Source organism: Neopelma chrysocephalum, unplaced genomic scaffold (genome assembly GCF_003984885.1).
Source record: "Neopelma chrysocephalum unplaced genomic scaffold, ASM398488v2 Primary Assembly neopelma1_319, whole genome shotgun sequence".
In the NCBI taxonomy this organism is placed as follows: domain Eukaryota; kingdom Metazoa; phylum Chordata; class Aves; order Passeriformes; family Pipridae; genus Neopelma; species Neopelma chrysocephalum.
In genome coordinates, this window is record NW_020897981.1 from 1,390,672 (window position 1) to 1,418,401 (window position 27,730).

At 53.4% G+C, this 27,730-nt stretch overlaps 1 protein-coding gene across 2 annotated transcripts; it reads right to left on the reverse strand.

The window, feature by feature from the left end:
* Window positions 1-27,577, reverse strand: LOC113978298 (protocadherin gamma-C5-like). Of its 2 annotated transcripts, none has more exons than XM_027705110.1 (4): window positions 25,025-27,577; window positions 19,862-19,920; window positions 6,745-6,833; window positions 1-2,510 (listed from the first exon to the last, which is right to left on the reverse strand). In XM_027705110.1, the coding sequence occupies exons 1-4, from the start codon at window positions 27,497-27,499 to the stop codon at window positions 2,287-2,289; spliced, it is 2,847 nt and encodes a 948-aa protein (XP_027560911.1). In that variant the 5' UTR covers window positions 27,500-27,577; the 3' UTR covers window positions 1-2,286. The 2 variants fall into 2 exon arrangements, with proteins under 2 accessions (XP_027560911.1, XP_027560910.1); XM_027705109.1 differs by having other exon boundaries at window positions 1-2,513; window positions 25,025-27,574.
* Window positions 27,578-27,730: the final 153 nt, after the last annotated feature.

Sequence of the window (27,730 nt, forward strand, 5' to 3'; positions counted from 1 at the left end):
TTCAGAAGAAACCATTTTATTATTTTTTTTCCCAAAGAAAAAAAGCAATATAAATATTAGAGTATAAAACTTGCGTGTAACACATCGACATTGGTCTATATGGGTATAAGAAGGATATAAGCATATATATAATATATAAGTATAATTCAATATTAGACACATTGAAAGGGCAAACGTGTTTTCATTTCACGTACACTCGGAGCACAGACCACATGGAAAGAAGATACAGAGAAAATTGAAAATACTGATGTCCACGAGTTAGTTACTGCAATTAAAAATAACACGCCACTAAATACACAACACTCACTACGCTACCTCAGATTGCAGATTAAAAAGAAAATATAAAGACTACGATTCAGCTACAGCATTTCTAGAGGGAAGGGGGGGCAGGTGGCAGCTGCAGGGGACAGGGTGGGAACCGCTCCCAGTGCAGCCAGAGCTGGAGGTGGCTGGATCCGGATGAGACACGGAGGATGCTCCTGCTGCCCTGGGTTTGGGGAGGGGGCTGGGGTAGGGTGAGCCTGGCTGAGAGGGCTGGATCTGTTCGGGTGAGTTACGTGTTAGTGATTAAAAAAGGAAAAAAAACAACACACACCCCCTGGGAAACTCGGTGCGGCCCCTTCCTGGCCACCCCACAGCCCCTCTTCTCTCTCTGGCTACACAAAGCCCCCCTCTGCCTCCCTGGAGGGCTCAGAGCTGCTTTGCTATGGGAAGCTGGCCTGGTGCAAGGATGATGGGCATGTGGAGAAACTCTATTCCTCATCCTTTGATTCTCTCCATGGGGTGGAAAGCCCAAAGCCAGCGGGAGCATCACTTCTTCCAGGCTGGCCCTACATGGTCTCATTCGACACTCCCCCAGTTATTGCCCCCAGTTTTGCAGCATCACCCCCTGCTTTTGGGTCCCTTCTCTGAATCTGGTCCCCAAACGCCACCAAAACAACCATCACTTACTCAATCACCAACTCTGCACCAAAGCCATGCACGGGCAGCTCTGCGGATCCCACCCCTTTGGGCGAGACCCCCACAAAACAACCGCCTTATAAAAAAAACTGCCTTATCACCCCAAATTACCCTTTTGGGGCCCAAATAAGAAGCAAGGAGTTTCCCCACCCCACCTGACCCACCCCACCCCCTCCCACCCCCTTTCCCCCGAGGCAGCCCCGGCGCGGGGGCTCGGGCGGCTGCCGGCGCGTTCACACCACGCTGCGTGGGCATGCGAGGACTTCTCCGGGTCCGTGGAGCTACTGCGCTAGTGCAGGTGTGAGGTGAGGGACGTGCATGCAGACACTGTGCAGAGACGTGAAGCGTCGTCCCCATGTGTCCCCTCGGGCGGGGGACCCGGCCGGGCACCCGCCCGGCCGCAAGGGGAGCGAGGCTCTCTTAGCCTTAATTCCATAAGAACATCGACTGTACATATAAATATTTACTGCAAAGAAGGTTTGAGATGTGTCTGCTCTTCGGAGACCCCTAGAACCGCCGGGGCAGCTGCCGCACACCTCGGCAACGCTCCTTATCGAATTCCCTGCCTCTCAGACATCAGGAGGGCTTTTCACTTCTCATGTTTCAGGCCATTAGTGGTTACACTTTTAAAAAAAACCCCAAACAAATAAACTAACAAAAAAAAAATGTTTAGGATGCAGCTTTGCCATATTCCCTTTGACTCATGCAATATAAACACTTTTTTTTTTTCTGGGTGACAGGTAAGCAGGAACTGAAGCACTCCCTACCAACTTCCAAATTCCAAAATCCATCACTACCATTAACTGGGGCGGGAGGGGGGTGAATTTTATGAATGGAAAATTTAAGAGCAAAGAATTGGAGCGTGGGCTCTAAGCTAAGACCTTCCTTTTCCATTCCAAAAAAAAATGATTGAAGGGCTATATAAATTATAAGATCCACGTTAAAATTATTTACATTGGGCAAAGCCGAGCACAAAGCCTCGGACTACCTGGGAGCAAATCGGATCCAAAGACGTGGCAAAAGACCTTCCGCCCTTGCATATTCTAATACCCAAGGGATCGTATAAAACATTATTCACAGGGCACTTGTTTGTGTTCGGTTGAGCTTCCAGATCGGTTTCCATCACGAGGTCTAAGAGCAGCGAGTCCCTGCTCCCAGACCTGATGATGACGAGATACATTCGCAGCATTTCCTACTTTTGCGTCACAAAAAAAATAAAAATAAAAATTCACATTCGTCCTCCGGCCTGGGCTGTGGTTTCTTTTTTGGGGGGGGAGTGCTGGAGCCGGCTGCCCTGTAGCTCTAAGGTCTCCTTCTTCTTCTTCTCTACTTCTTCTCCTTCTTCCCGGATTTCTTCTTGTTGCCGGCGGCGGGGGCGGCGTTCTTGGAGTCGCGCTTGCCGGCGGCGTTGGTGAGGGTGGCGTTGCTGCCCGGGATGTAAACGTTCTGCCGGTAGTCGGGGACGTGCTGCAGGGTGAACTGGGGGCCGTAGCGGGCGCTCAGCCCCATCGTGCCATTCCCGCCGCCCAGGGTCGAGTTGCCATCAGCAGCTTCTGTGGGGAACGCCAAAGGGAGGGGGCAAAGAGAAGGGCACGTTGTTAAAGCCGGCCAGAGCACACCCCGAGCCTCAGCAGCCCCCCCCCCCCGGGGCATCAAGCTGTCAAACCCATACCTGGGTGCCACCAACCATCGCACCGTGTGTGCTGGGGAGTGCGGCACAGACACCCTCCCGCCCCCCCCGAAAGTGCCCAGACATATTGTGCAGCCACAATCAGTAGTAATGCATTAAGGGAAATCCGATATTTATTTATTTTTCCGCCGCATTTAAAGCCCTGCCCCCGGTGTTTCTCCAGCCAGGTTTATTCGGGGAGCAGGGCGCGGGAGACGAGAAAGAAAATCTCTCCCCTGCAATACCGCCAAATGGCTCTAGGAAGCCGAGCACGAAGGAGATCAATGCCAGAGAGCGGCTGATGGCCCAGGTCTGGGGGCAGGGGGAGGGGAAGGCAGGTCCATTCCTGTCGCTATGCAAAGCTTCAGCACGGAGAGAGGGAAAGGAGGAGTGGGGAGGGGCTCAGGGCCCCCCCGGGATGCCGGGGCTCTGCTGGATGGTGGAGACCAGATGGAGGTGGGGGATGCGTGGAGGCAGGGGGAGAAACGAGCACGGGGGGATGGTAAGGCTCGAGTGATGCTGTTGCCATGAGCTGCTGCATGATCTGCTCCGGTGCAGCTGCCTGTGCATGGCTCAGGGTGGGATCCTTGCACAGCCCTGCTCAGAAATGATTTGCTAAAACCCAGTTTCTGTGTCAGAGGTTCCCATCTGAGCCTTTAACTGCCTCATGCTCATGGCTAAGGACAGGCTCTCCTGAGAGGCTGGAGAGACCCAACAAGGCCACCCAAAGAGCCCAAGGCAGAGCCCAGGGGTGCTGCTCCCCCTTTAACAGGCAGAGAGACTGCAGGAATAAAGAAAAACAACGAGCAGAGATGGTGGGCTGGTCCCCTAGTGTTTCTCCTCACTCCAGATCAGCTCTGTGCACGTCTCTGTGTTGCTTTTGCTTTTCCCTAAGCAGATGGGGGTGACTAAGCCGAGCAGAAAGCTGGACAAAAAGCTGGACCACATCCCACCAGCCCCCTGAAACATGACTGTGTACACATTCCCTCGCAGGGGTCAGAAGTATGAAGCAACTGCAGTTTGAAAAGTTACAGCTGCTCTGCTGGAGCAGGAGGAGGGGAAAACACAGCGAGGCTGAAAACGGGCACAATATTGTGCACTGGGGTGGGGGGACGTGGTGCACAAACACAGGGACCCAGCGTGGGGAAATGTCATTTCCCTTTCCCCTGGGGAAGAATTCACCGCAGGAGGATTTTTCCAGAGTTCTCATTAAATGGGTTCCAGGCCCAGCAGGCCTTTGAAGACCTCGGGCTGGGGAGATGCATGTCTATAAGCAGGAGCTTATTTCATTAACAACCAACTCAACCCCACACCCATCGGGGTGTTACAAGTGATCCCTGTGGGATGAGAGGACTGAGATGTGCAGGGACTGTCTCACAGGTGCACTACAGACTCCAGCCATGAGGAAGATTGCTTTTTCTGGACTGTCCCAGCTGGAAAGAGCCCAGTTAGAGGCTTGGTGGACTTGGAAACTTTCTCTTCCCCGGGTATTGCTGCCCTCTGTCCCTCCTGGGCCATCCCAGATGACCAGGGCTCTGAGCAGGGAGGGGCTGGGGGCTACCAGCACCATTCAAGTCCTCATGAATTAATCTGCAGTCTCAGCACAGCTTTCACCAGGCAGAAAAAGCCACTGGTGAAGTTCCCAGCCTGCCTGTTGGTCCCGGGTAAGGGCGAAGGGCTGTTTCTAGGTAACACTGACATTAAGGCTGAAAAGAAGAGAGAACAGGAACAATAGAGGGTTATAAATGGGCACCGAGGTGCTCTTGCCAAGCAAGGCACTTCAGCTCTTGTTGCTGGAAAGGTCATGCTCAGCCTTTACCAGCAGCCAGGCATTGTCCCAAATGGTCCTGAGGAGGAAAACAAGAATTTGGGCTTCAGCAAAAATAACCAGCTCAGGGCTGCATCACCCAGAGGCAGCCCCGGAGCACATGCTGCTGCAGCTGCTGCTGGGGCTCTCAGGAGACCCCAATTTAGTGTGTCTGCCCTGCCTGAGGGGGAGAAGGATCTCCTCGGGCTGCCTTTCTGTCTGCTCTCCCACCATCTCATGGCACCTCTATAAATTCCCACTGGAAGCCAGAGTATTTTAAGGACAGGACGTCTGCCCCTTAGTGTCTGGTGTCCTGGAGCATCTGTGCTCCTTGGTATGTCTTAGCAGCTGCTTCTGCCCGTTCAGATTGCTAAAAACTCTGGCTTTTCATGTCATTCCCAGCTGCAAGGGAGGAAAATCCAAAGGAAGGATGCCCAGGAAGGGAGACGGAAGCCCTACAGGAAGGTCATAGCCCTGGGTGGAAATCGGCTCCCCAAGTACTCTGACTTGGGAGGGTGATTTAACTATTTAATCCTTGGAGCAGGTGGATCACACAGGTTTGGTATGGCAGGGCCAGCTCTGCCTCTTGCTGAAGTGAAGGATAACACCTGGCACAGGGTACGGATGCATCCAGGGCATCACTTGTGTCACTGTGTCCCACCTGCCACGCCGGGGCTCTAACAGAGAGCTCAGTGGGTGACAGTAAGAGATAAGGATCATTTAAATAGCCAGGAAACATCAGCCAAGGATGGGCAGCACAAAGCTTAATGGGCAATTAGTGCTGCCCCTAATCAAAGCCTGCTCCAATCAACACCCTTGGCTTAAAGAGAGAGCAGAGAGAGGGGACAGAGAGCAGGGCTGACATGAAAACACTGTGCTAGTGGAAAAAACTTGTGCTGTGTCCCCATCCATTCATCCAGCACAGAAAGGAACGAGCAAGGGCAAGAAAAGGATGGAAAAGGAAAAGCCATTATCTAGAGGATGGATCTGATTTACATCAACCCCCTGGGATGACTGAAGCCGTGGGAGAGGTTAGGGCTGTTTGAGACTCGTGGACTGGGGAAGATTTGCTGAAATGGGGCCCCGGGGCTCCGTAGAAGTCGGTGCTTAACCTGGAAGGGACCCTCTCAGCTCTGATCCCGGGGACTGCCAGAGCAGCAGTCAGAAAAAAACAGCTTTATTTGCCAGCAAGGAAACCGGATCTGGAGGCCCTGAGTGATGATAACCACGTGCAACCCCAAAGGCTGTTTTTCCACGGTCTTTTTTTCAGAGCAAAGACACATTTTCACATTGTTTCTTTCCCTTGAGTGTAAACAACTCCCTTGCCTCAGACCTTCGTCCCCTTCCCCAGCCAGGGCAGCTGTCTCCAGGCTGCCTGGTGTCTGAGGAGCAGCAAAGTTCAGCTGCAGCAGCTTTCCAAGAAAGCAACTCCAAAGCCATCCCTCGGATTCCTTCCCTCCCAACAGCTCAAAGGAAACATCCTAAGCATTTTGCACGGGGTTTTATGGCTGTCCTGTTGCTTCTATTTTTAAATCAAGGGGGGAAGGACTTGGAGGTATTTATAAATAAAGGCTGTATGAAAACCAGCCTCTTTATCCGCGGTGCTGCACGGAGCGATAATTGTACTTGTTTTATTCAAAGCCATGGAGACTGTGGGTGTGTGGGAACACCCTCCCTGCCCACCACTTCCACACAGCCATAAACCAGAACAAACCGACCCAAAATGACCCCAAAACCACCCCCCTGTGACTACAACTGCAAAGAGGCAGCAGCAGCCAGTGGGGAAAACCTTAGTGAGTTCATGGCTCAGCAGAGGAACCCGGGGAGCTCCTCTGGACACAAGGTTTGTTGGGAACACCGAGTCAGGCGTTTACTGTTTCCCTGGCCCTGCCACATGCAAAACTTCCAGCCTTCCTACCTCCTCATCTCACAGCAAGTTGCAACACAGCAGTTTGATTTGGTGTGACCTTCTGGAACCAGGTAGTTTATAAAAGATCACCTCAAGACTGGCTCTCTCGTGTAACACAGCCACATCACGAGCCAGGTGACGTTCTGCCCACTGCATGGGAAATAAAGTTTGAGTGGAAGAGGTGTCCCTGTCTACAGCAATCTGCCTGAATCCTTCCTGACCCCCTCCTCTGCAGGGTAACACAGACAGCAGTGCTCTCCCACCAGCTTTGGGATCTGTTGAACAAGGACTCTTGAAGCCAGACAAAGCAGTCCCATCAGCATCTTATCTGACAGCATGAACCCGAGATGCCCCTGCAAGAGCAGTGTCATGGTTTTCCCACACGTGATGGACACCAACCGTTTGCTGAAGCCAGGATCATGGCCTGGAGCATCTCCGTGTCAAACTGGTTGTTCGGCCAGGCTCCAGCTTCCTCTCCATTCTGGGAGCTTTGGGAAAAGAAAACAAACAGCAAGTTACTGCAGTTCAGTCTGGAGGAGGGGGTTTGTCCACTGCATGCTTCAAATCCTTCTATTAAATAAAACTCAGGAGTCAAGACCCTTTCAGAGGTGTCCATCCCTCACTGGGCTTTTGAAGAATAACCACAAAAAGCACCTGGGGACTCTGTGATGCATCCAGCAACACCCATCTAACTCCTGCTGACTTCAGAGGCTACAGCTAGCACCTCCTCACCTCAAAATCCCACCAACACAGAATCAGAGAATCACAGAACGGGCTGGGTTGGAAGTGAACTAGAAGATCATCTAGTTCCAACATCCCTGCCAAGGGATATTATGTAATCCCTTCCCAAAAATATAATGTAATATCATAAAAATTGCTGTCCTAAATCCCCAGAGGTGTATGCACCCTTGCACCACCAGATGCTCTGTTCCTTTTGCAGGCTGTGTGAGTGGATGCACCTTTCAGGCTACAGCTCCATTCTGCAGCTTCCTTCTCACAGAGGGTGAGAAAAACCCGTGGCATGGTGGGCTTTGGGATCATCATGGAGCCAACTGCCCAGCACCACAGAAGGTGCTCTGAACAGAGTCCAAGATCAGCTGCCAGCTCTGCAGAGCTGGCACCAAACAGTGCTGGGGAGGCTGGAGCAACAGGGAGAGGAGAGAAGTGGGCACCTGCCTTGTTTCCCTGGGACTGGGCGATGGGAGTGCTGAGCATCACAGATCCGCCTGGGAAAACTCAGGGGATGCTGTCAGGCTTTGGCTAAGGAGGTTTTGTGACTGAGGTTACAATCAGCAGCCTGTGTGCAGTCTAACAAGCCCTGCTTTCATGTTTGCCAGGTGTCAGCTGTGCTCAGCCACTGCTCACTGGTCAGGGCTGTGCTCACAGAGCCCCTCCAGAGCCTCCACACTTCCTAAACATCTCACCAGCTTCCTGGGTCCCCCTCTGCTCTGTCCCTAAGTGACCTCATCACTCAGAGCATCACTCCCTCCTCTCCCAGCTCAGTGCTCTGACCACCTACAGCTCTTGCCACCCACTGGGATGCCAAGATTTGCCCCTTGGCCGTGTGCTGGCTCCCTTGGAATGAGGGCTGCTGTGCTCTTGCAGCTGGGAGCTCTCCTGAAGTGAGATAGGGGGCACTGGAAAGCCCATTTCCCAGGAAAGTGTTCAAACCACCAGGCTACAAGGCACAGAAGGGGCCTCCTCCACTGCTGTGGTGCCAACCCTTACACCCAGGAGCTGCCAGACCCTGAAGCACTGCTCAGACCCTGACACCCTGCTCAGACCCCAAAACCCTACTCGGACCCTCAATTCCTGCTCAGACCCTCAATTCCTGCTCAGACTCTCAATTCCTGCTCAGACATGCTCAAGTAGCCGACACTCCCAGCTCTGGGATCTCCTGCCCGAGTGCTCAGCACCCCACGTTGCAAATATCAGCACGGGCAGTGTTGGTGCCAACTCAGTGCCATGTGCTGGGCAGCAGATGGGCTCCTCACTGCCATGCTGAGCATCCCACTGCCCAAGTGCCCCCGCTGCCTGTGCCTGCTGCAGCCCTCACACACAGAACAGGCTCAATACGGACATTTTGGAATTGGGATGGACCCACAGGCACGTCCTTGGAGGTTGTATCTGCCACAGTGACCTTGCAGCGTGGGCAGCTCCGTGCCCAGCTGCATCAAAGCTCTGCAAGGAGAGAAGCCTTGAATGCACACAAGCTTTCCCTGCCCCAGTGAAATTCTTCTCTATGAGGGTGGGGAGGCCCTGGCACAGATTTCACAGAGAAGCTGTGGCTGCCCCATCCCTGGAAGTGTCCAAGGCCAGGCTGGATGGGGCTTGGAGCAAGCTGGGCTAGTGGAAGGTGTTCCTGCCCACAGCAGGGGGGTTGGAAGAGATGATCTTTAAGGTCCCTTCCAACCCAAAGCGTTCTGGGATTCTATATGTTCAAACCCCCTTTGAAACACAATATCCGACTGTAAGGATGGGGGGGGCTGTCACAGGTACTCTGTGGAAAATCTGGTCTTCAGTAACTTGTCCAAAGACATGCAGGACCTGTGCCAGAACCACACAACACCTTCTGTATCCCCTGTCTGATCCATCCCCAGCTGCTGTGCTCACACTCGTTCATCTTTACAGGATGCAAATAACCACTAATGTAGCAGAAGCTGCCCCGGCACGACCCTGCCAGCAGCATCACTCCTGAAATACCTGCTGTCTGCTGCATCCCAGGGTGTCCTGAGCACTATTTATATCCCTCCTGAGCGCTGTGTGTGGTGGCACAGTTTCAAGGAGGCCAGCAGCGAGGCGTGCCCGCCTCCCAAATTGATTCCAGTGCCTGCGTGACAGTGGTGCCGAGGCTCCTCGGCTGTGGGTCCCTCTGCCCTGCCCTCAGTGTCCTGCCAGTGCCATGCAGGCAGTGAGGACAAGGTGGGGACAGCCCTGGGGCTGCAGTGACCTGTTAATGTCACAAACAGGGCTGGGAATAGAGCCCCGGGCTAGATCCAATAAAGGACTTAGGAATCTACACTCCATGGCAAACCACAACTCATTCAGCCACAAGTTAACCCCAGCAGCTCCTGCCCCACCCCCCCCGCTGGAAGCTGAGGTTCCCAGGCTTTTCAGGACTGCAGGAAAGATGTCCAGAAACGACCCTGAGCCTCCTAGGTGCTGGTCCTGGCTCTGGGAGCTTCCCCAGTATGATGGTGGCACCCAGGGATGGGGGAAGAGAAGGCAAAAGAAAGTGCCAAATACATTTTGGGATTTTTGTGATTGTAACATTCCGGTGCTTTGAACTCTGTTTTGAAATTAGAGGCCCAAATTCAACTCTCTCTTTGATGTGGCATCACATTTTCCACCTCCCAAAAGACTCCTCTCCTTTCCCACCCCTCCTTCAGGCAACAGGCTCCCCTGTACAGAAGTTCTTCCTGCCTCCTGTCAAAGCCATGCTCCAGGCCCTCTGACAGTGGGAATGCACAGAGGGAAAGGCTCACTCTGTGCTCAGGGCATTCACCTGCACCAGGACCCCAGACCTCAATAAGCTCCCTCACCAGCTGGTCCTCACTCCCCCACCACAACAACCTTGGCCCCAGGGCTGTATGCAGGCACAGACAGGAGAGCTGGCACCACTGAGCACCACACTTGGGCAGGGCTGGGTTGGAAAGGCAGGGATGAAGGGTGGTGGTTGGTCCCTGCAGCCTGGGAGGGGCTGAGGGACACGGTCCAACCCTTCCGGTGCACAGCACAAGGGGAGCAGCAGCACCAAGAAAGGCGTGGATTTTGCTCAGGTTGTTTTGAGCTCTTGGGTTAGAGTTGTGTGCCCCAGGGAGGGGTGGCTGTGCATCACCAGCCAGCTCAGGTCATCTCCAGAGGATGGGCAGCATTTCAAACCCGCTGTGAGCTTCTCTGATGACCTTCTCTGGTCCCTGTGTTATGTCTATATCCCACTGTGAGGGGGACAGACAAAGCCCTACATTCCCTCACTGTCCTGTGGGATCACAAAATCAGACTGGAGAGGGACATGAATCATAGAATCCTAAAATGATTTGGGTTGGAAGGGACCTTAAGGATCATCTAGTGCTCCCAGCTCTCACAATTCCAAGCTGAAGGAGCTCTCTCAGCCTCTCCCACCCTGCCTTGGGCTCCAGTGCTCGGATCATTTTGGTGGCTCCCACATGGCCCCGTTTTTGTTGCAGTGGGGAGCCCAAAGCTATGCCCAAAACTGGGCACAGTGCTCCAGGTGTGAACCTGTGAGTGCCAAATTGAGGGCAACCATCTCTTCTCCTGACCTGCTGGCTACAACCTTACCAGTAAACCCAGCCAGTCTCCATCACAGCAAGGGTGCACTGGTGAATCATGTTCAAGCTGACAGCCCCCAAATCCTTTTCTGCAACCTTCCTGCACCCAGTGCTCCCAAATTCAGCACAAAGAGCCCCAAAGCTGTGTGCCTGCTCCCCATGACGCCACGCAGAAAAGCTATTTTAGAAATGCCTTAGAGTTGCAAAAAAAATGGTATTGAGCTCATTTCTCTAAGCAGGAAATTCAAGTGCCTCAATTACTTGCAGTGCAATCATCCAGAATTCAGAGGCACTGAAAAAAAAAACTACAAGGGCTGTAATCTAAAAACACCCAAAAATAACTTCTCGCAGTGGAAAAGGCACACAGCTGATGGCCAGACCTGGCTGTTTTCCATGACTATAGGATGGGGCTGTGAGTCACAGCTGTGAATCACTGGTTCAACAGAAGGCAGCCTGCCCTGCCCTGCTTCCCTTTCCTGGGGTGGGCAGACCCCAGAACCCCCCCTTCTCACACTGTTCCCCACTCAGCTGCAGCCTTGGATGCTGCTGTAGGGAGCCTGCCCGGAATGGGAGGGCTGATTCCTATGGAAATGACTCCAAGGACTCGCTGTTTTTAATACAAATGCCATTGACTCAATAGGGTTTGTTTTTTTTCTAAAAACCCATCCCCCATGGGATAGATTTTTTTTTCTCTCTGTTCAGTTCTACTCCACACTTCAAAGCTCAGAAAAGAGCTGGCTTTCATTTTTGGGAATGCTTCCAGCGTAGCCAGAACTGGAGAGGAGGAATCAAATCCATATTTGAGACAAACCCAGGGGTGCAGCATCTTATGGGGCTCAGGGCATGGTGGAGACAGAGCTGTGTCAGCAGAGGCAGGTACAGCCCATGCACGACCTGCAGATGACTTCAATAAACCTGGTTACATGGAAATCAGGGAACACCAAGACAAAAGGCTTATCTGGATGCCCTGACACAGCCCCACTGCATCCATCCTGCACCCCAACGCTGCCCCATTACTGAGGGCTCTCACAAGCACCCCCCAATGGGTGCACCTGGGTGATTTGCTGATCATCTATTTTGCAGCACCCTCAGCCATCAGGTCCCTTTTTATCTTCCACTTCCAGCAGGGAATTATTCCACTTTGAGCACGGAATTATTCATTTCCTTGCAGGGTTGCCATGGAGCTCGTCACTATGGCAGCCAAAGGCCTTGCAAACATTTATTTGCACAACCGCCCCATGGATTCCTGAAAAATTGTTTTCCTTGCTCTGCAGCTGGAAACACGAGCCCGTAGCAGTGCCACAACAAACTGGAAAAGTTTATTCATGCCAGAGCAGTGCTGTCAGAGCCCCAAGGGGTGCAGAGGGCAGCTCAGTGCCCTGCAGACCAGACCCTGGCACTCTGAGATGTCTGGCAGGGCTGTGGGCAGTGCTCGGGCTGGGGGTTTTCCCGGGACACCCTCAGCATCCTCCCTCCTCTCTTATTTGGGGCTGTCTGGCTCCTATAGCAGTGGCTCTCCAGCCAGCCCCTCCCAAACCCCACGGGAAGCTGCTCCCAGGCCTCCCCACTCCGGGGAGGGGTGACTGGGATTTACTTCTCCTCCCAGTCTCTCCCCCTTTCACTCCCACTTGCACCCCAGCTCCGGGTGCTGCTCCCACCCTCCCATCACCTCCCCCAGACATCCTGCCCTCCCCTTCTCATCCAGTTCCCAGAGCCAGAGGTACATTCAAGCCCATTCCTCCAGCCCCATTCCCAGGCAGTACCTGCTCCCCCCAGGCTGCCCTCCTGTCTAAGCCCCCCTGCACTGCTCTTTCCTCTCTCCAAGCTGTCCCCATCCCCCCCTGCTGCCTCCCACACACAGCTCCAGCCGGAGGCAGCAGCAGCAGTAAAATCTCAGCCTGCGTGTTCCCAGGCTGGCAAAGTGACAAGTGAGAGGGAACAGACCCCGGTGCTGAGCCTGCGCTGCGCTCGAGGCGTGTGGGGACACAGCCCCTGGCTGGGGACACAGCCCCAGGGCGAGCATCCCTCTGTCCTGCTTCCCACCCAGCATCCCACGGCCCACCACCCTCCCCCCAGCCTCTGAAAAAAAACCAGAATCAGCTCCAAAATTGCCCCAATTTCCCGTCCTTTTCCCTTCCCTGACAGAGGATGCTGCCAGCCCTTCCCCCACGCTCCCCCGGCTCCACACATTCCCATCCACTTCTGTAATGCAATTACAGGGGCTGGAGAGAGCCTGGATGAGGCCCAGCTTTAAGATCATGACATTGCAAAGATGGGATTGAAAATGTTAGTGGGGAAGTGTGTGTGGGGGGGAATATTTCCAGCCTCCCAAAGCACCACAGAGTCTTTAATTCCAGCCGGAGGAGCTGCTGGGATGTACCTGGGACGCTGCTCTGCTGGGTGGAGGCAGAAAAAAAGCCCACAATGTCTCTAAAAGGAGGACTAAGGCAGGGTCCCCCCTCCTGGGGACCCTCGTAAAGGAGATGGAGCTGAGACCAGTCATTATTTTCCCCGGGCCATCCTACAGCCACCAGTGTCCCAAACCCACCGGGAAGGATATTTTGAGAAATTCTTTGGAAAGGTTGTTGTGCCTGTTTGTTGGATCCATGGGCTCTGCAGCCGGCCATGGCACGTGCTCAGCTGTGCAGGAAGCAGATGGAGGGAGAAAAATTAAACTAATACATGTAGCACCTGTTAAATTACCTAAAATAGCATTTCTATGCATAAAACTCCGATGATGAAACTCCTGATATTCTGAGGGCTCTCCAGAATGAGAAACGCATCCCAATTGCTTGGATATTTCCCTTTCTCCATAAAAGATTTTACAGCTTTTGTCCCACTTGGCAGGATCGGGACAGCTCAGACTTCAAGGGTCATGACAAATGCAGATAAAGGGATCATGGGCCCAGGATGGTCAATAAGGGAAAGAAACAAAGGGAAGGAAACACTCAGCTGAAAAGGGCTGTAGAAAGAAGCCCAAATACTGAATCTGCTGAGATTTGGGCTGTTAATAGACAAAAGGGTGGACCCTGCATACAGGAGTGCTCACAGGTGGCATGGGGGACCAGCTCTGTGGTCTCTTGAATGTGGAAGGAGAGGTGGGGTTGGGACCAGGACATATCACCACAAAACCTTTGGCTTGCAGTCCCAGGATCAGTTCAGCTCCGTAGGAAGAAGGGGAAGGGGAGCAGTTATCCAGAGACAAGTCCTGCTCCCAGCAACAAAACAACTCCTGCCTGTCCCAGCACCCCAAATCCACTCCAACACTGCACCACAAGGCTGCAGCCCGTGCTCAGACCAAAGCCAGGCTCTGAGCAGCCTCACAGTCCTTTAAAGCAGCATTTTCTCTGCAGTGTTTGACAGGAAACCCCAGTCACAAAATGACAAAACTGTTTAGGTTGGAAAAGCCCTCTAAGATTGAGTTCAACCATTAACCCAGCACTGCCAAGGCCACCGCTAAACCTTGTCCCCAGATGCCACATCCATGTAGCTTTTAAATCCCTCCAGGGATGGTGACTCACCACTGCCCTGGGCAGCCTGTGCCAGTGCCTGACCACCCTTTCAGGGAAGAAACTTTCCCTAATATCCAACCTAAACCCTCTCTGGTGCAACTTGAGGCCATTTCCTCTTGTCCTGTTGCTTGTTACCTGCAAGAAGAGACCGACCCCCACCCGGCTCCACTCTCCTGTCAGAGAGTTTTAAAGAGTTATAAAGTCTCCCCTCAGCCTCCTTTTCTCCAGGCTGAGCACCTCCAGCTCCCTCAGCTGCTCCTGATGCTCCAGACCCTTCCCCAGCTCTGTTCTCTTCTCTGGACATGTTCCAGCACCTCAAAACCATGAGCCTCTGAGTGGTCTTCAACCTTCCCTGTTTCAGGATCCACCAGGGCAACACCAAATTTGACAGATACAACCATCTGGCTGTTGTTTCTGTGGCTCCCTCTGAGCTGTTTGCTGAGCAAGTCACACAAACAGGCTGGGGGCTGCATCATCAGGCATGAACAACCACTTCAAATACTCCCCAAAAAGGCAAGTTCTCTCCCAGGCTCCCCAGGACCTGACAAAAGCTGGTGATTTGAGCTCCACAGCCCCAGAGGCTTTGGCAGGGGGAAAACCCTCCCTTCAGAGCTGAGCTCCTTCACTGGCACAACTCCTCCTGCACTCAGAGATCCACAGCCCCATTAAAGCACAGCAGCTCTCAATCTTAGGAGAGCACTGTCACTTTGATTATGGCTGTTCCCCCAAATGACCTCAAAGGGATCTCCAGAGGCTGCTGTGATTTTTCAAGCTGCAGGGCTCCACTCACACCTTCCCAAGGCCTTGGGGTGGCAGTTTAGAGCAGCCCCACACTCCACATGCTGCAGGAGCTGAGGAGTCACTAAATTCTCAATACTGAACAGGCAGGCAAAAACAACCCAGTCAGAAGAAGCAAGAATTTCAGCCCAAAGACCTTTCTAATTCACCAGCAAAACATGTGGAACCACACCAGGCAAAGCAAATACCACTGCTGGCTTCAACCCTTGGGCACATTTGGGATGGAAACCTGAGGATTATAATTATTTCCTAAACTTCCCACAGTGGCAGTTCTCTCTGCTGCTCCTCTTGCCCCTGTCAATGAGAAGCTGCAGTTGTCCAGCACCTCTGCCTGGCATGTGCCCTGGCATGTTTCCACATGTTTTCCATGAATGAGGAGAAGGTAAAGGGGTCAGTGTTCACCTGTACAGCCCCACTGGTGGCCCTGTGCATGTGCTTTGGGAGCGCTTGCTGCTAGTTCCACTATAACACAACACAAACTCACAACTTAAATTCCTAGAGGTTTACAACACCCACAGACATCCCTGTGGCTCCTGGGTTAGCAAGTGTTTATTTTTAGGAAGGATGTGGGTAAAGCCAGCAGTTGTGGCCAGTTGTCTCTGTGCTGGGTATCCACCCCCGTGCTGTGTAAGCCCATGAACATCCGTGTCTCCCTCTGTCTCATCCTCTGTCCCACCCAGACACACACATGTCACGCAGGACATCCTGAGCACCCCAAAAACCACACCACAATCCCCCCCTTGGTAGTACTTGCATGCTTTGAGCCCCAAGAATTCTCCTGAGAGCTTCTTGGGACACCTTTACTCCCCTCCCTGTCTCCCAGCACACACAGGCAGGCTCTGGTTAGTCCTGCAAGCCCAACTCTTGGAGTTCTTGCATGAAAACAAAATAAAGAATGAAAAAAAATCCCTCTTTTCCTTCCTGGCTCTCCTGTGGGCTCTGCTGCAGCATCTCCACTATCAGCCCCAAACCCCTTGGGTGTGGGGGGGAACGAGGGACGGGGTCAGACAAAGCAGCCAAGATGCTGCTTAATGAGCAAGTGAAGTGAACATCACTATTGGCTGTGTTCAGCCTGGGAGGGGAAGCCTGGCCAGCAACAGCTTTGGGAAGCATTAACAAAGGGAGATTCAGGATTGGAGAAGATAAATAGAAGGGGATGTGAAATGGCACTCTGTATCTGCTTTACATGCTTTGCTCCTCCCTCCCCTGGGGTTGCTAGGGATATTCACACAGCTTCCCACCTCCTGGTGAGTCCCCTGCCACAGTCTCTGGGGTGTCTCCTGCCCGGGATCTCCTTCCAGCCTGTCCATAGAGCCCAGAATTGTCCTCACTCCCCCCACAAGATGCCCAGGACATACCGGCTCTTCCCACCCTCCCGTGCCCACCTGTGAGCGACACAGAGCCCTCCCCACTCCTCCGGGAAGGAAATCCTGACTTCAGCCAGGTGTTTTCCTGGACAAACCATCACACACAGATCAAAACAAAGAGCAGCTGTGGTCAGGCAAGTACCATGAATGCGCAAGGCACAACAAAAATCAAAACAAAACAACAAGATGGGTCCCTCGTACCAGTCTCTGTGTTCTCCCCACACACACGATCCCCCCTCCTCACAGGGAAATCCCACACTGATGACCCCACTGGGATATCCTGCCACGATGCTGGACTGTACATTTACTCCTCATTGGATAATTCATTGTTGTAATCTCCACTTCAGCCACTGATCTGATTTGTCTGGGAGTGGCATCTGCTGCTCGGAATCAGCCTGGACTCATTTACATTTGCCCAGCGACAGCATGGGTGCTTTGTTTTCTTAGAAAACAAAACATGAGCATCATTAAATTAATCTATCCTCCTGTTTTTCCCAAACAAGATTAATTCAGAATTGCTTTGCTCAGGTCTGCCTCCCTACCACATTTTCAGAGCAGACTGTCTGAGCTCCTATTTCCTGAGCATGTGCACCAGAGCTCCTCTCCCGCGTTTCAGAACAAAGAGCAGATTCCCTTTGTTGTCCCGTAGCAACAACGTTGGAGATCAAGAGCCAGTCCCTGTCTTACTGAGCTTTCCCTGTTCTGCCTAGTTCCAGGTGCTCAGAGACATGTGGGATTTGTTTTGATGGGCAGGGCTAAGCTAAGACAGGATTGTTTCTTCTCCAGCTCCCATGGAGACAGCCAGGGAGAAATCACAACATGGGTTTAAGCTTGCTTTCTGGCTTAGGGTCAGTGCTGGACTCCCTCTGGGATCCATCCAAACCACTGGCCTAAGCTGCTGTGTTTGTATTGCTGTTTAATTTGGGTCAAATAGAGTTAAGAGCACATCCCACTTTTTTTTCTTTTCAGGTAAGAGGTGGGCTGTGTTCCCCAAGCTCCCAGCAGAGCCCTGCAGTTCAGAGAGCTCTTGGTGCTTCAGAGGTTCACCTGTCAGCAGGAGAAGCAGTTGTACAGGATTTAACAGAGAGCAACAGGCTCAGGCAGCTGCCCTTGCCCCCTCTTTAATAACTGTGCTACCAACCAGAGCCTGGGGAATTCACACACCAGGCATCAAAACGCTGGGAATAGCACTAGAAGAGCACAAAGGGGAGTGGGCTGCTTTCCAGGATTTGCCTGTTTGATCACTAGAGAGATGTCAGGGCTGGACATTGAACATATGGGAGCACTTTCTATTTCCATCCTTTAGTACTGTCCCACAGGTTTAGAATAAAAACATCCCCTCGATTTAACTTATAACAGGATGAAAGGAACCAGGAAAAAAACATCAGCAAGAGCTGTTTCGCTGCAGATGGGGACACAGGCAAGTGGGAAAACCAGCAGGGATTCAAATCCACTGAGTTTTTTCAGTTTTTCAGCACCAGTCTGTGCCTGGGCAAAGTCCCTTTACCCGAGGGGTCTAGCCCATGCTATGGCATCCCCTGCCACAACAGGCACTGACAGGGGGCTCTGAGCTGTAGGGGAAGGTGTCCCTGCCCACGGCAGGGAAAAGAATGAGATGAGCTTTAAGGTCCCTTCCAACCCAAATAATTCTGTGATTCTAAGAGCTGCTGTTTCAGGGACTATCATGGGCACCCAGGGGTAACATCATGGCTCATGCACCGGAACTAACATGTCATGATAGTTCAGCTCCCCACAAATAGTCTGAGGCCGCCTCTCCTCCTGCCCTCTCTCTTCCCACTCCACACGCTGCTGCTCCCACTCAGGAAGGGGATGGAGCTTGTAAAGAGCTCCAGGCAGAGGCTGGGAGCTGGGGTGAGTGTCACTGTCCCATGACCTGAGAAAAGGCCCCTGTCACTGAGCTAAGGAAGTCTGGACTGCATCAGCTCTGCGCCTTGAAGAGCCCCAGCATGATGCTGGAAGAGGGAGCAGCAGAGCTTGCTCTGATGGGGCTCATTTACTGCCTTCTCATAACAAAACTATTACAGCAGCCGTGGTGCACTTCTGCATTAACAGGGCTTTGTTAATTGCCATCTGAACTGGAGCGGAAATGGTTAGAAAGATTTTCCTTGATTAAAATGTTGTCACTGATGGGGAATTCAACAGACCTCTGAGAAAACTCTTCCAGCCATAGCTTTGTTTTAAAGTCCATGGCTGGTTTCTACCAAGAACACTTTATCTAATTACATCAAATCCTCACTCCATTTTAGCTTTATCAGCTAGAAGAGCCTAATAGCAAAGTTTAATCACTTCAACAAGTTGGCTACAGCAATCTCTTAATTTTCTGATAAGCCAAATTATCGAGCCAGACCTAGGGAAAGACTCAGGCAGAACCAGCCGCTGCAGATGTTTAACTGCAAGCTCTGACACCAAAATCCAGGACCCAACACCTCCATGACACTATTTAAACCTCCATGGGAGCTGCCCAAGTGGCCACCAGGAATGACAAAGCACAGAGACACACTGCCTGACCCAGTCAGACGAGGAAGCACATCATCCAATTTACTCCCGATTGCTCCAAGGGTATAATCTTTGGGTATGCCCCAAAAGATATCATCTTTTCACATGTAAATTATCCTGGAGCCTCCTCCTCATGCACAATAACCTCTGGCTAGGGGTCGAACTCCCAGTTCAAGTTCTTCCTTATCCTCATGGTACTGAAGGGAGTTCACCCTCTGAAGAGGAGCCCTGGCCCTGCTTATGAACCAGGAGGGAAGATGGGAGAGGCAAAGAACAACATTTGGTTGTCAGTGGCCTCTCACTGTGGCCCAAGACAAGCAAACTTTGTTGGGCCAGAGGCAAGACAGGAATACTCACTTGGGAGGCAGGTCTCTGCTCTGCTGCTGGGGCTTCTCATCCTCTCTGACCTCACACACACCTCACAGAGAGGTGGTGGAGTCTCCCTCCCTGGAGATATTCCAGACCTGTCAGGACACAATTCTATGCCATGTGTTCCAGGATGACCCTGCCTGAGCAGGGAGGCTGGGCCAGGTGACCCACTGTGGCCCCTTCCAACCCGACCCATTCTGTGATGCTGTGAATACACTTCAGCAGCACAGAGCTCAAGGCTCCAGGACTGGTAAGGGGAGAGATTTCCAGGGATTCCCAGTGGCCTCTGTGCAAGGAGAGGAATTAAGAATTTGGACTCAAAATCTAGTTTACATGCTCAAAATCTGCTTTAGAGAAGAGGCCTTTCTCTGTGAAACATATTTTCTAGTCCTTTAACCATCTCGCAACTTCACCTGGAGTTTTCTCCAGTTCCTGACTGTCCTCCTTGAGGTGTAGACACCAAACCCAGACACACCACTGCCAACAACAGCTGTCACACCCCCACCACACACAGCTGACACAGGAGCAGCTCTGTTTCTGACTCTATCAATGACAGGGGACACCCATTCTCAGAGCTGCCAGTCAGGGACTTTCCACCACTGAAAGTGGCACACAAAGGAAAGAAACCTTCACCCCACACAAAAATGGAGAAAGAGGCACTTACCCACTTGTTCCAGGTCTCTGGGTCTGAGAGAAGCGCCAGTCTGTGTTGGGCTGAGCTTGCTGCAGAGAAAAATAAGAGTTTTAATACCTCCATTCTTTCCTTTGAAAAATGAAAGCGAGCTGATCCTGGATTATTTCAGTCTGGAATATCAGCATGTTCTTTCCTAGTGAAGCAAATCAATTAGAACAAAGAGAAAGCTCCCCCTCCCTCTTTCTTGAGTATTTCTGAACCAGCATGAATACTGAAAAGCATGACAAAAACTGTTCAGGGAATGATCTTCCAAAGCAGCTCAGGAAACCAGGCTGTGAAAGAAATGAAGCATGAAATAAACTGATAAGGGCATCAATTCAGCAGGAGCAGTGGTACCACAGTAATGAGCTTGGAGGAGGAAGGGGATGTGTGGGGGTGGCAGAGTTAATTGATACTGAGAAAGATGCTTTTAATGCTCTAAGGTAAAATGGCAACAGACCTTCCTAATCTCTCCTTCTACTGTCCTTAAAAAAGCCCCTGCCTGAGATCTTATTTTCATACATTGTATTTGAATGACTTTTCCTAGATGCTGTGGCCTTGGAGCACGACAATATTTTTCTGTCCACAGAGAAAAGAATGAACTTCCGACAGCAAGAGGAAAAAGCATTATTTGTTTAGGAGACACAAAAACCTTCAGACACAACAGCACACTTTGTAACCTCATTAAGAAGCCCCCCTATCACTTTCTGCCCATGTTATTTTACCACCAGACAATGAACATTTTGTAAATAAGGAAGGACATGGAGCATGTTTGCTTATTCCTGTTTGAATTACGCCTTTGTGGAAAACACTAAATAGCAGAGCTGTTTTCTGTCTGGAAGACACACACTTCCGAAAATCATAATGAACTCTTAATTAAATAATTAAATAATAATAATTACATCTTGATTAACTCCAGAGTGATGACATACTACCTGGAAAGGACAACACTTCTCTCAGCTATTTTAGGAATGAGCCGTTCATAGTCCACACAATGGAACATCAGTTTTATAGGATTATTCTGCTTGTACATGCAATTACTAAGGAAAAGTGAAGACAGGGCAGAGCTGACCTAGATTTTTTATTTAGTAGATGTGCTTTTATTAATTTCTCTGCAGCTTTGATGATCCTCATGAAAGAAGATATTAGAATAAATTACTCCCCTGAAAGAGATGCCCCAGTGGTCCCCAAGCCGCATGCAAATGAAGCTGTTTAAATACTTGCCCTCCAGATTTCAGATACACATTTTTGCACACGCTGACACACAATCCTGCACTAAAGAAGCCCTTCCCAATCTATATTTTGAGCTCCTGTTGTAATTACCATTTTCAAATTTAGGGCAGGCATTTGTGACACAAAATTGCGTTACTTTTTATATCCCCAAGTTATAAAAGCTACAGCTAAACACAGTCACCTACATCTATATTTAGGCATCTGAGTACAAGTAGCTCAAGTTTTCAAAGCTTGCCGCTGCCTCAGCCTCTGCAAGCCCAAGGGCACATAAGGTTACCAGGATCTTTGTGAATAATGTCACTACTGACATTCCGGTAGTTCGGTGCTGAATAGTGAATTCAGCCCCTTGCCCAAGCTGAAAAATGATCCCTTGCTGGGGCACAGTCAGTAATTAATAACACTTGGAGGTTAAGAAATGAGAAATTTCTACAATGCACCTCTAAAACTGAGCAAGAGAAACACTGACAGACTTTTCTTCCACGTAACATCTCCCGTGTCATGGTTTGTATGCCGTGCAGAACAACGGGGTTAAATGGAATCAAGAAGTTAATCCCCCCCCAAAAAACATGTCCCTGACCACGCTAAGAATCACTTCAAAAAGAAATGAGTACGAACGGGGCCAAGAGGAAACTCTCCACTGCCACAAACACGCTGTCTTTGATTCTATAGTGCTGCTCAGCCCCGTTCCCCAGCTCCACCAAGCCCAGCCAAAACTTTCACCTGCCACCTCCCAGGAGGTGATGGTGACACACATTCCCCGAGGCCACTTTCTTAGGAGGAAGGGCAGACAGAGAAGAGCCAGCTGGCCTGGATATTGCAGACTGTTGCACTTAGCAGAGAGGACAGTGAGAAACACCCATCTCTTACCCCATCGCAGGGACTCGCTAAGGTGCTGGTCACCTGCTCATAGGCAGCCACGGTCTCCGCTGTGCTAGAATGGCTGAAAGGCTTTACAAAGAGGAAATCGCTCTGGTCAGACATGGGCGAGAAACAAGAGGTGTAATTCTGTGCCTGGGAGGTCAAACCCGCTCCTCCCACGTCCAGGTACTTGATGAAGCCATCTGGCTTCATCTGCCCTCGGAAATGGGAGGCGGGCTTGCGGCCAGTCCCCCGGCAGCAACCCGCCAAGGTCCAGCTGGCACTGCCAGCTTTGAGGCACCGGGCAGCCGCCAGAGCAAACATCACGCAGGACACAAGGGAAATGGACACCAAGGAGATGATGAGGTAAAGCGTTATGTTGGTATCCTTGGGAGAAGACTGCGGGAGGTCCAAGGACTTGGAGAAGTCCTGCACGCTGTTTTCCTCCGGAGAAATGACTATTACCACGGAGGCCGAGAGGGACGGTGTGCCATTGTCCCTCACTTCGACCACCAGCCTGTGGGAATCTTCTGACTCCCTGAGAGCCTGTGCAAGCCTTATCTCTCCAGAGCGGCGTTCCACTTGGAAAGGCAAAGCCTCAGCCGTCTCCTGCAGCTGGTAGGACAGCCAGGCATTATGGCCACTATCAGCATCAACTGCTACAACTTTGGTGACCAGATAGCCAGGCTCTGCCAGGGCCGGGATAGCCTGGTGGAAGGCAGAGCCTTTGGGGACAGAGGGATAGACAATGTTGGGAGCATTGTCGTTCTCATCCAGGACGAACACATGAACCACAGCAGTGCTACTCAGCACAGGAGACCCAGCATCCTTCACCTCCACAGGCACCTGGAACACCTTGTCCTGTTCGTAATCCAGAGCTCGCACGGTGTAGATGGTGCCGTTGTCCTGGTCTATTCGGAAGTAGGTTGAGACGGGTACATCCTGCATCCCATTATCCAGGATGGAGTAAGACAGCTTGGCATTGCTACCCTCATCAGGATCAGATGCTGACACTGAAAAGACAGAAGTTCCAGGAAGGGAGTTTTCCTGAACGTGAGCTGTATCAAAAGGGCTGGAGAAATTCGGGGCGTTATCATTCACGTCAGCAATGCGGAGGTAAAAGGTTTTTTGTGTGGCCCTCTGGGGGGACCCAGAATCCACAGCCCTCACTGTGATGTTGTATCCACTGGCCTTCTCCCGATCAAGGGGACCACTTGTGACCAGTGAGAAATGCTCTTTAAAAGATGACACCAGTTTAAATGGGAGCTCTTTCGCTATCTGCAGACGGACCTGCCCGTTGTCACCGGAATCGCTGTCCTTCACACCGATGAGGGCAATCACAGTGCCTGGGGTTGCATCTTCCTGCACTGGGCTGGAGACAGAGGTCAGCACAATCTCTGGGCTGTTATCGTTGATATCAATTAACTCCACTCGCAGGTGACAGTGGCCTTCCATGGCTGGGGATCCCTTGTCCCTGGCTCGAACCGCAATCTCAAAAGCACTGGATTCCTCATAATCCAGCGGGGCTTTGGTTCTGATCTCCCCTGTCCGGGGATCTAAGGAGAACAGCTTGGTGAATTTACCAGGTGCGTTATTGCTGGTTTTGAATGAATATTCCACATCCCCGTTGGGACCTTCATCCAGGTCAGTGACATTCAACCTGGTGACCAGAGTGCCCACTGGCACATTCTCCTCCAGATGTACCTTGGATATGGGTGGGTCACAGACAGGAGGGTTGTCATTTGCATCCAGGATATGGATAGTAACCTTAGCAGTGCCAGATTTCACTGGATTCCCTCCATCCAGGGCTGTCAGTGTTAGATGATGAACAGGCACTTTCTCTCTATCCAGTGCTTTTTCAAGTACAATCTCAGGCATTTTAACACCATCTCCTCTCACATTGATGCTCAGGGCAAAATGCTTGCTGGGGCTGAGCTCATAGGTGGAGATGGAGTTGGAGCCCATATCCGGGTCTTCTGCTACCTCCAAGGGCAGCCGAGTCCCAGGGTTGGCTACCTCAGTGACCTCCAGCACCACCTCCGGCTTGGGGAACTGGGGCGCGTTGTCATTCACGTCGAGGACATCCACCTCAACACGGTGGAGCTGGAGGGGATTCTCCATGACGAGTTGGAGGTGCAGGGAGCACGTGGGGCTCTGCCCACACAGTGCCTCCCGGTCCAGCCTGCTGTCGAGGAGCAGCACACCTGCCGCCAGGTCCACCTGGAAGTGCCGCTGCCCACCCTCGCTCACCAAGCGCAGGTTGCGGGCGGCCAGGCTCCGCACCTCCACCCCTAGGTCCTTGGCCAGGTCGCCCACAGAGAAGCCCGGCTCTCGATCCTCGGGCACGGAGTAGTGGAGCTGGGCGCAGCTGGGAGCCGCCAAGCAGGAGAGAGCTGCGAGCAGCAGCGGGAGCTGCCATGGCAAACTCCGTCCCGCGAGCATCCCGTGCCGGGTGTGCGAACGGAGCCGCGCGGAGCGGAGCGGCGGCGGCTCCGCGCAGCCTCCCCCGCCTCCCCGCCCCCGCTGCCGGCCCCGGCCGCCGGAACCCCCGCGCCCCTGGGAGCTCCGAGCGGGCTGTGCAGGGAGGAAGCCGCCGCCGGAGCCGCCGGAGCCGGACAGGGAAGGATGGAGGGGGCGGGGGGGGGCGAGCGCAGCCCGGCCGGATGAACCGCTTCTCGGTTCGCAAAGACACACAAAGTCGGCGAGCGGAGGGGATGGACCGAGTGACAGTTTTACGTCTCTCCACAGCCCCCTCCTCCTCCTCCTCCTCCTTTTTCTCTCCCTCCTCCTCCCCTTCTCCTTCTCACCGCCTTCCCCAAAATACGCACGGCGTAGCCCCCCCCCTTCCCCCGCCGCCGCCACTCCGCCCCCGCAGCGCCGGGAGGGCGCCGGGGACTCCCGGCAGCGGGAACCCCGCTCCGCCCTGCCCGGCTGCTGGCAGCGGGCACCGGCCGCACCCCCTGCCCAAAGCCGGCTGGGGTCCCGCATCCCGAGCCGGTTCGGTGCCGAGCCCCGCACACACCGAGGCTGCGGTCAGGCTGGAGAACACACTCCCAATCTCACCTCGCTGTACAGGGGAGGAGGATCCGCGCAGGGTTTCACAAACATGAACTCGCTGATATCCGAGACCGGCGAGAAGCAGGAGCGGTAACGCGGGGCGGGGGGAGCTGTTGCCGTCACCTGCACGCCCATCACGGTGTCCCCTTGCTTAGGCTCATAGTGCAAGTGCCCAAAAATGTGGCTGGGAGGGGGCTGAAGCGTGTTCACGCTCTCCACGCAGCAGCCCTGGTTGGCAGGTGCAGAGCCCCGCCGGAGGCACCGTACGCCCAGCACCGCCAGTCCCACCAGCGAGACGGTGGAGATGAGCACTAGGGATACAATCAGGTAAAGCGTAATAGTGGGCAATCCCCCACCGTCAGCAGCCCGACCCTCGGAGCCCTGCAGGGCCTCTGGACCCTTCTCCTCCACCAGCACCACCAGAGTGACGGCTGTGGAGAGTGGGGGTTCCCCGGCGTCCCGGACCACCACCAGCAGTTCGTGCGCAGAGGCGTCCGTGTCCTGCAGAGCCCGTGTGATCCGGACCTCCCCGGAACGCAGGGCCACGCTGAAAAGCCCCAGGTCTGTGGCTTCCACGAGGTGGTAGGATAGCCAGGCATTGCGCCCCGAGTCTGCATCTATTGCCACCACCTTGGTGATGAGAGCAGGAGGCGCGATGGAGGGGGAAATGCGGAACTGAGCAGCAGAGTCCTCCCCAGCCCTGGGGAAATGCACCTGTGGGGCATTGTCGTTCTGGTCCACTATAAAAACATGAACCAGCGTCCTGTTCCTCAGGGCCGGGGAGCCACCATCAGAGACCTCCACATGGAACTGGAGATAGGTGGTTTGCTCATAGTCAAAAGGGAACTTGGCAGTGACCTGCCCACTCGTGGGATGTATGGAGAGGTAGCGAGTAGGATCCAGGCCTGGATCTGTCCCACCAGCTCGCAGGATGGAGTAGGAGAGGCGGGAATTCTGCTCCGAGTCAGGGTCAGCAGCTGAGACCGTAACCAGCACACTCCCCACTGGATTGTTTTCTGCCACCAGCACTTCATAGGATGCCTGCTCAAACTGGGGAGCGTTGTCATTGACATCTGTCAGGGTGATTGGCAAGATGGTGTGGCGGGAGAGTGGGGGATTGCCCAGGTCCGAGGCAGAGACGGTGACATTGTAGTAGGCAACATGTTCCCGGTCCAAACGGGTGCTGGTTAGCAGTGAGTACTGGTGCTCGTAGTCCTTGCGCAGCTGGAAGGGAAGATCTGGTGACACGTGGCACAGGACCTTGCCCTGCTCCCCAGAGTCCCTGTCTCTGACGTGTATCACAGCCACCACTGTGCCCGGCAGTGCATCCTCACTCAGGGAGCTGGAGAAGGAGGTAAGAATGACCTCGGGTGCATTGTCATTCACATCAGTGACTTCCACCACCACACTGCAGTGCTCCTCCATCGTGGGCGACCCCATGTCCTTGGCCTCCACTTCGATCTCGTACACCGTCGCCTCCTCGAAGTCAAGGTTGCCCTGGACACGAATCTCTCCAGTTTGCTCATCGATGGCGAAGATCTGGCGTAAGGCAGCCGAGTTGTGGCTGCTGAGGGAGTAGCGGATGTCTCCGTTGGGTCCTTCGTCCACATCGGTGGCATTTAACTTCACCACGAGGGTGCCCAGCGGCGAGTTCTCCACCAAGCGGGCTCCATATGATGGTCGGTCAAAGACAGGGTGGTTGTCATTGGCATCCAGGACCTGAATAGTGATGCGTATCTTGCTGGACTGTGGGGGAGAGCCCCCGTCTTCAGCAGTCAGGACCAAGTGATGGAAAGCTCTGAATTCCCGATCCAGGGCCCGCTCCAACACCAGCTCAGGGAACTTCCCACCATCAGTGCGTGCCTTCACATTGAGGTTGAAGTTGTCATTGGCACTCAAGTGATAGGTCTGCAAGGTGTTGGTGCCCACGTCAGGGTCCTGGGCAGGCTGGATGGGGAAGCGGGCACCCAGAGACGCCAGCTCGTAGATGCGCAGGGAAACCTCATCACTAGGGAACTCCGGGGGGTTGTCATTGATATCCAGGATCTCCACCTCAATGCGGTAAAATTCCACTGGGTTCTCGATGGCAAGTTTCAAGTGGAGGAAGCAGCGTGGGTTCTGCCCGCAGAGCTGCTCCCGGTCTATCCGCTCGCTGACCATTATAACACCGGTGTTCACATTGACAGAGAAGTACTGGGAATCCGAATCTGACAGTACCTGCAGATTAGCTGCCGCCAGCTTCGCCACATCGGTGCCCAGGTCCTTTGCGATATTGCCTACAAAGGCACCCCGGGTGAGCTCCTCCGGGATGCTGTACCGGATCTGAGCGGAGGAGCTGTGCAAGAACAAACAGAAGGAGAAGACACGCGGCAGCCCCAGGGACCGGCGCGCCTGCCCTGCCCTCGGCATCCTTGCCGGGTGGCCGGCCGGGCAGCGATGCCCTCCGCGCCGGGGGCCGCGCTCAGCGCTCGCCGCTCCCATTCATTGTTTGGGGCGGACGCGGCTCGGCGGGGCGGGGGCGCGCCGGGGCCCGGCGCAGCCGCGCCGCCATTGGCTGCGGGCTCCGCGCCGCCCTCCAATGGGCGCGCCGCTCTGCCCGGACAGCAACACGGCGGCCAATCACGGCCCGCGGGCCGTTGCCGCGCGCCGCGAACCCGCGCGGCGGCTCCGCGCGCTCGGCGGGGCCGCGACCCCCAGGGCGCTCAACTAGAG

What these genes read in the sequence shown, in the direction of transcription:
- LOC113978298 (XM_027705109.1), bottom strand. Translation starts at nt 27,499, where the DNA reads ATGGGAGCGGCGAGCGCTGAGCGCGGCCCCCGGCGCGGAGGGCATCGC. An exon ending in CTCCTCCCCTGTACAGCGAG is followed by an intron (nt 19,921 to 25,024) that starts GTGAGATTGGGA and finishes TTTTCTCTGCAG; the next exon opens with CAAGCTCAGCCCAACACAGA. An exon ending in GATCCTGGCTTCAGCAAACG is followed by an intron (nt 2,514 to 6,744) that starts GTTGGTGTCCAT and finishes CGTTCCCCACAG; the next exon opens with AAGCTGCTGATGGCAACTCG.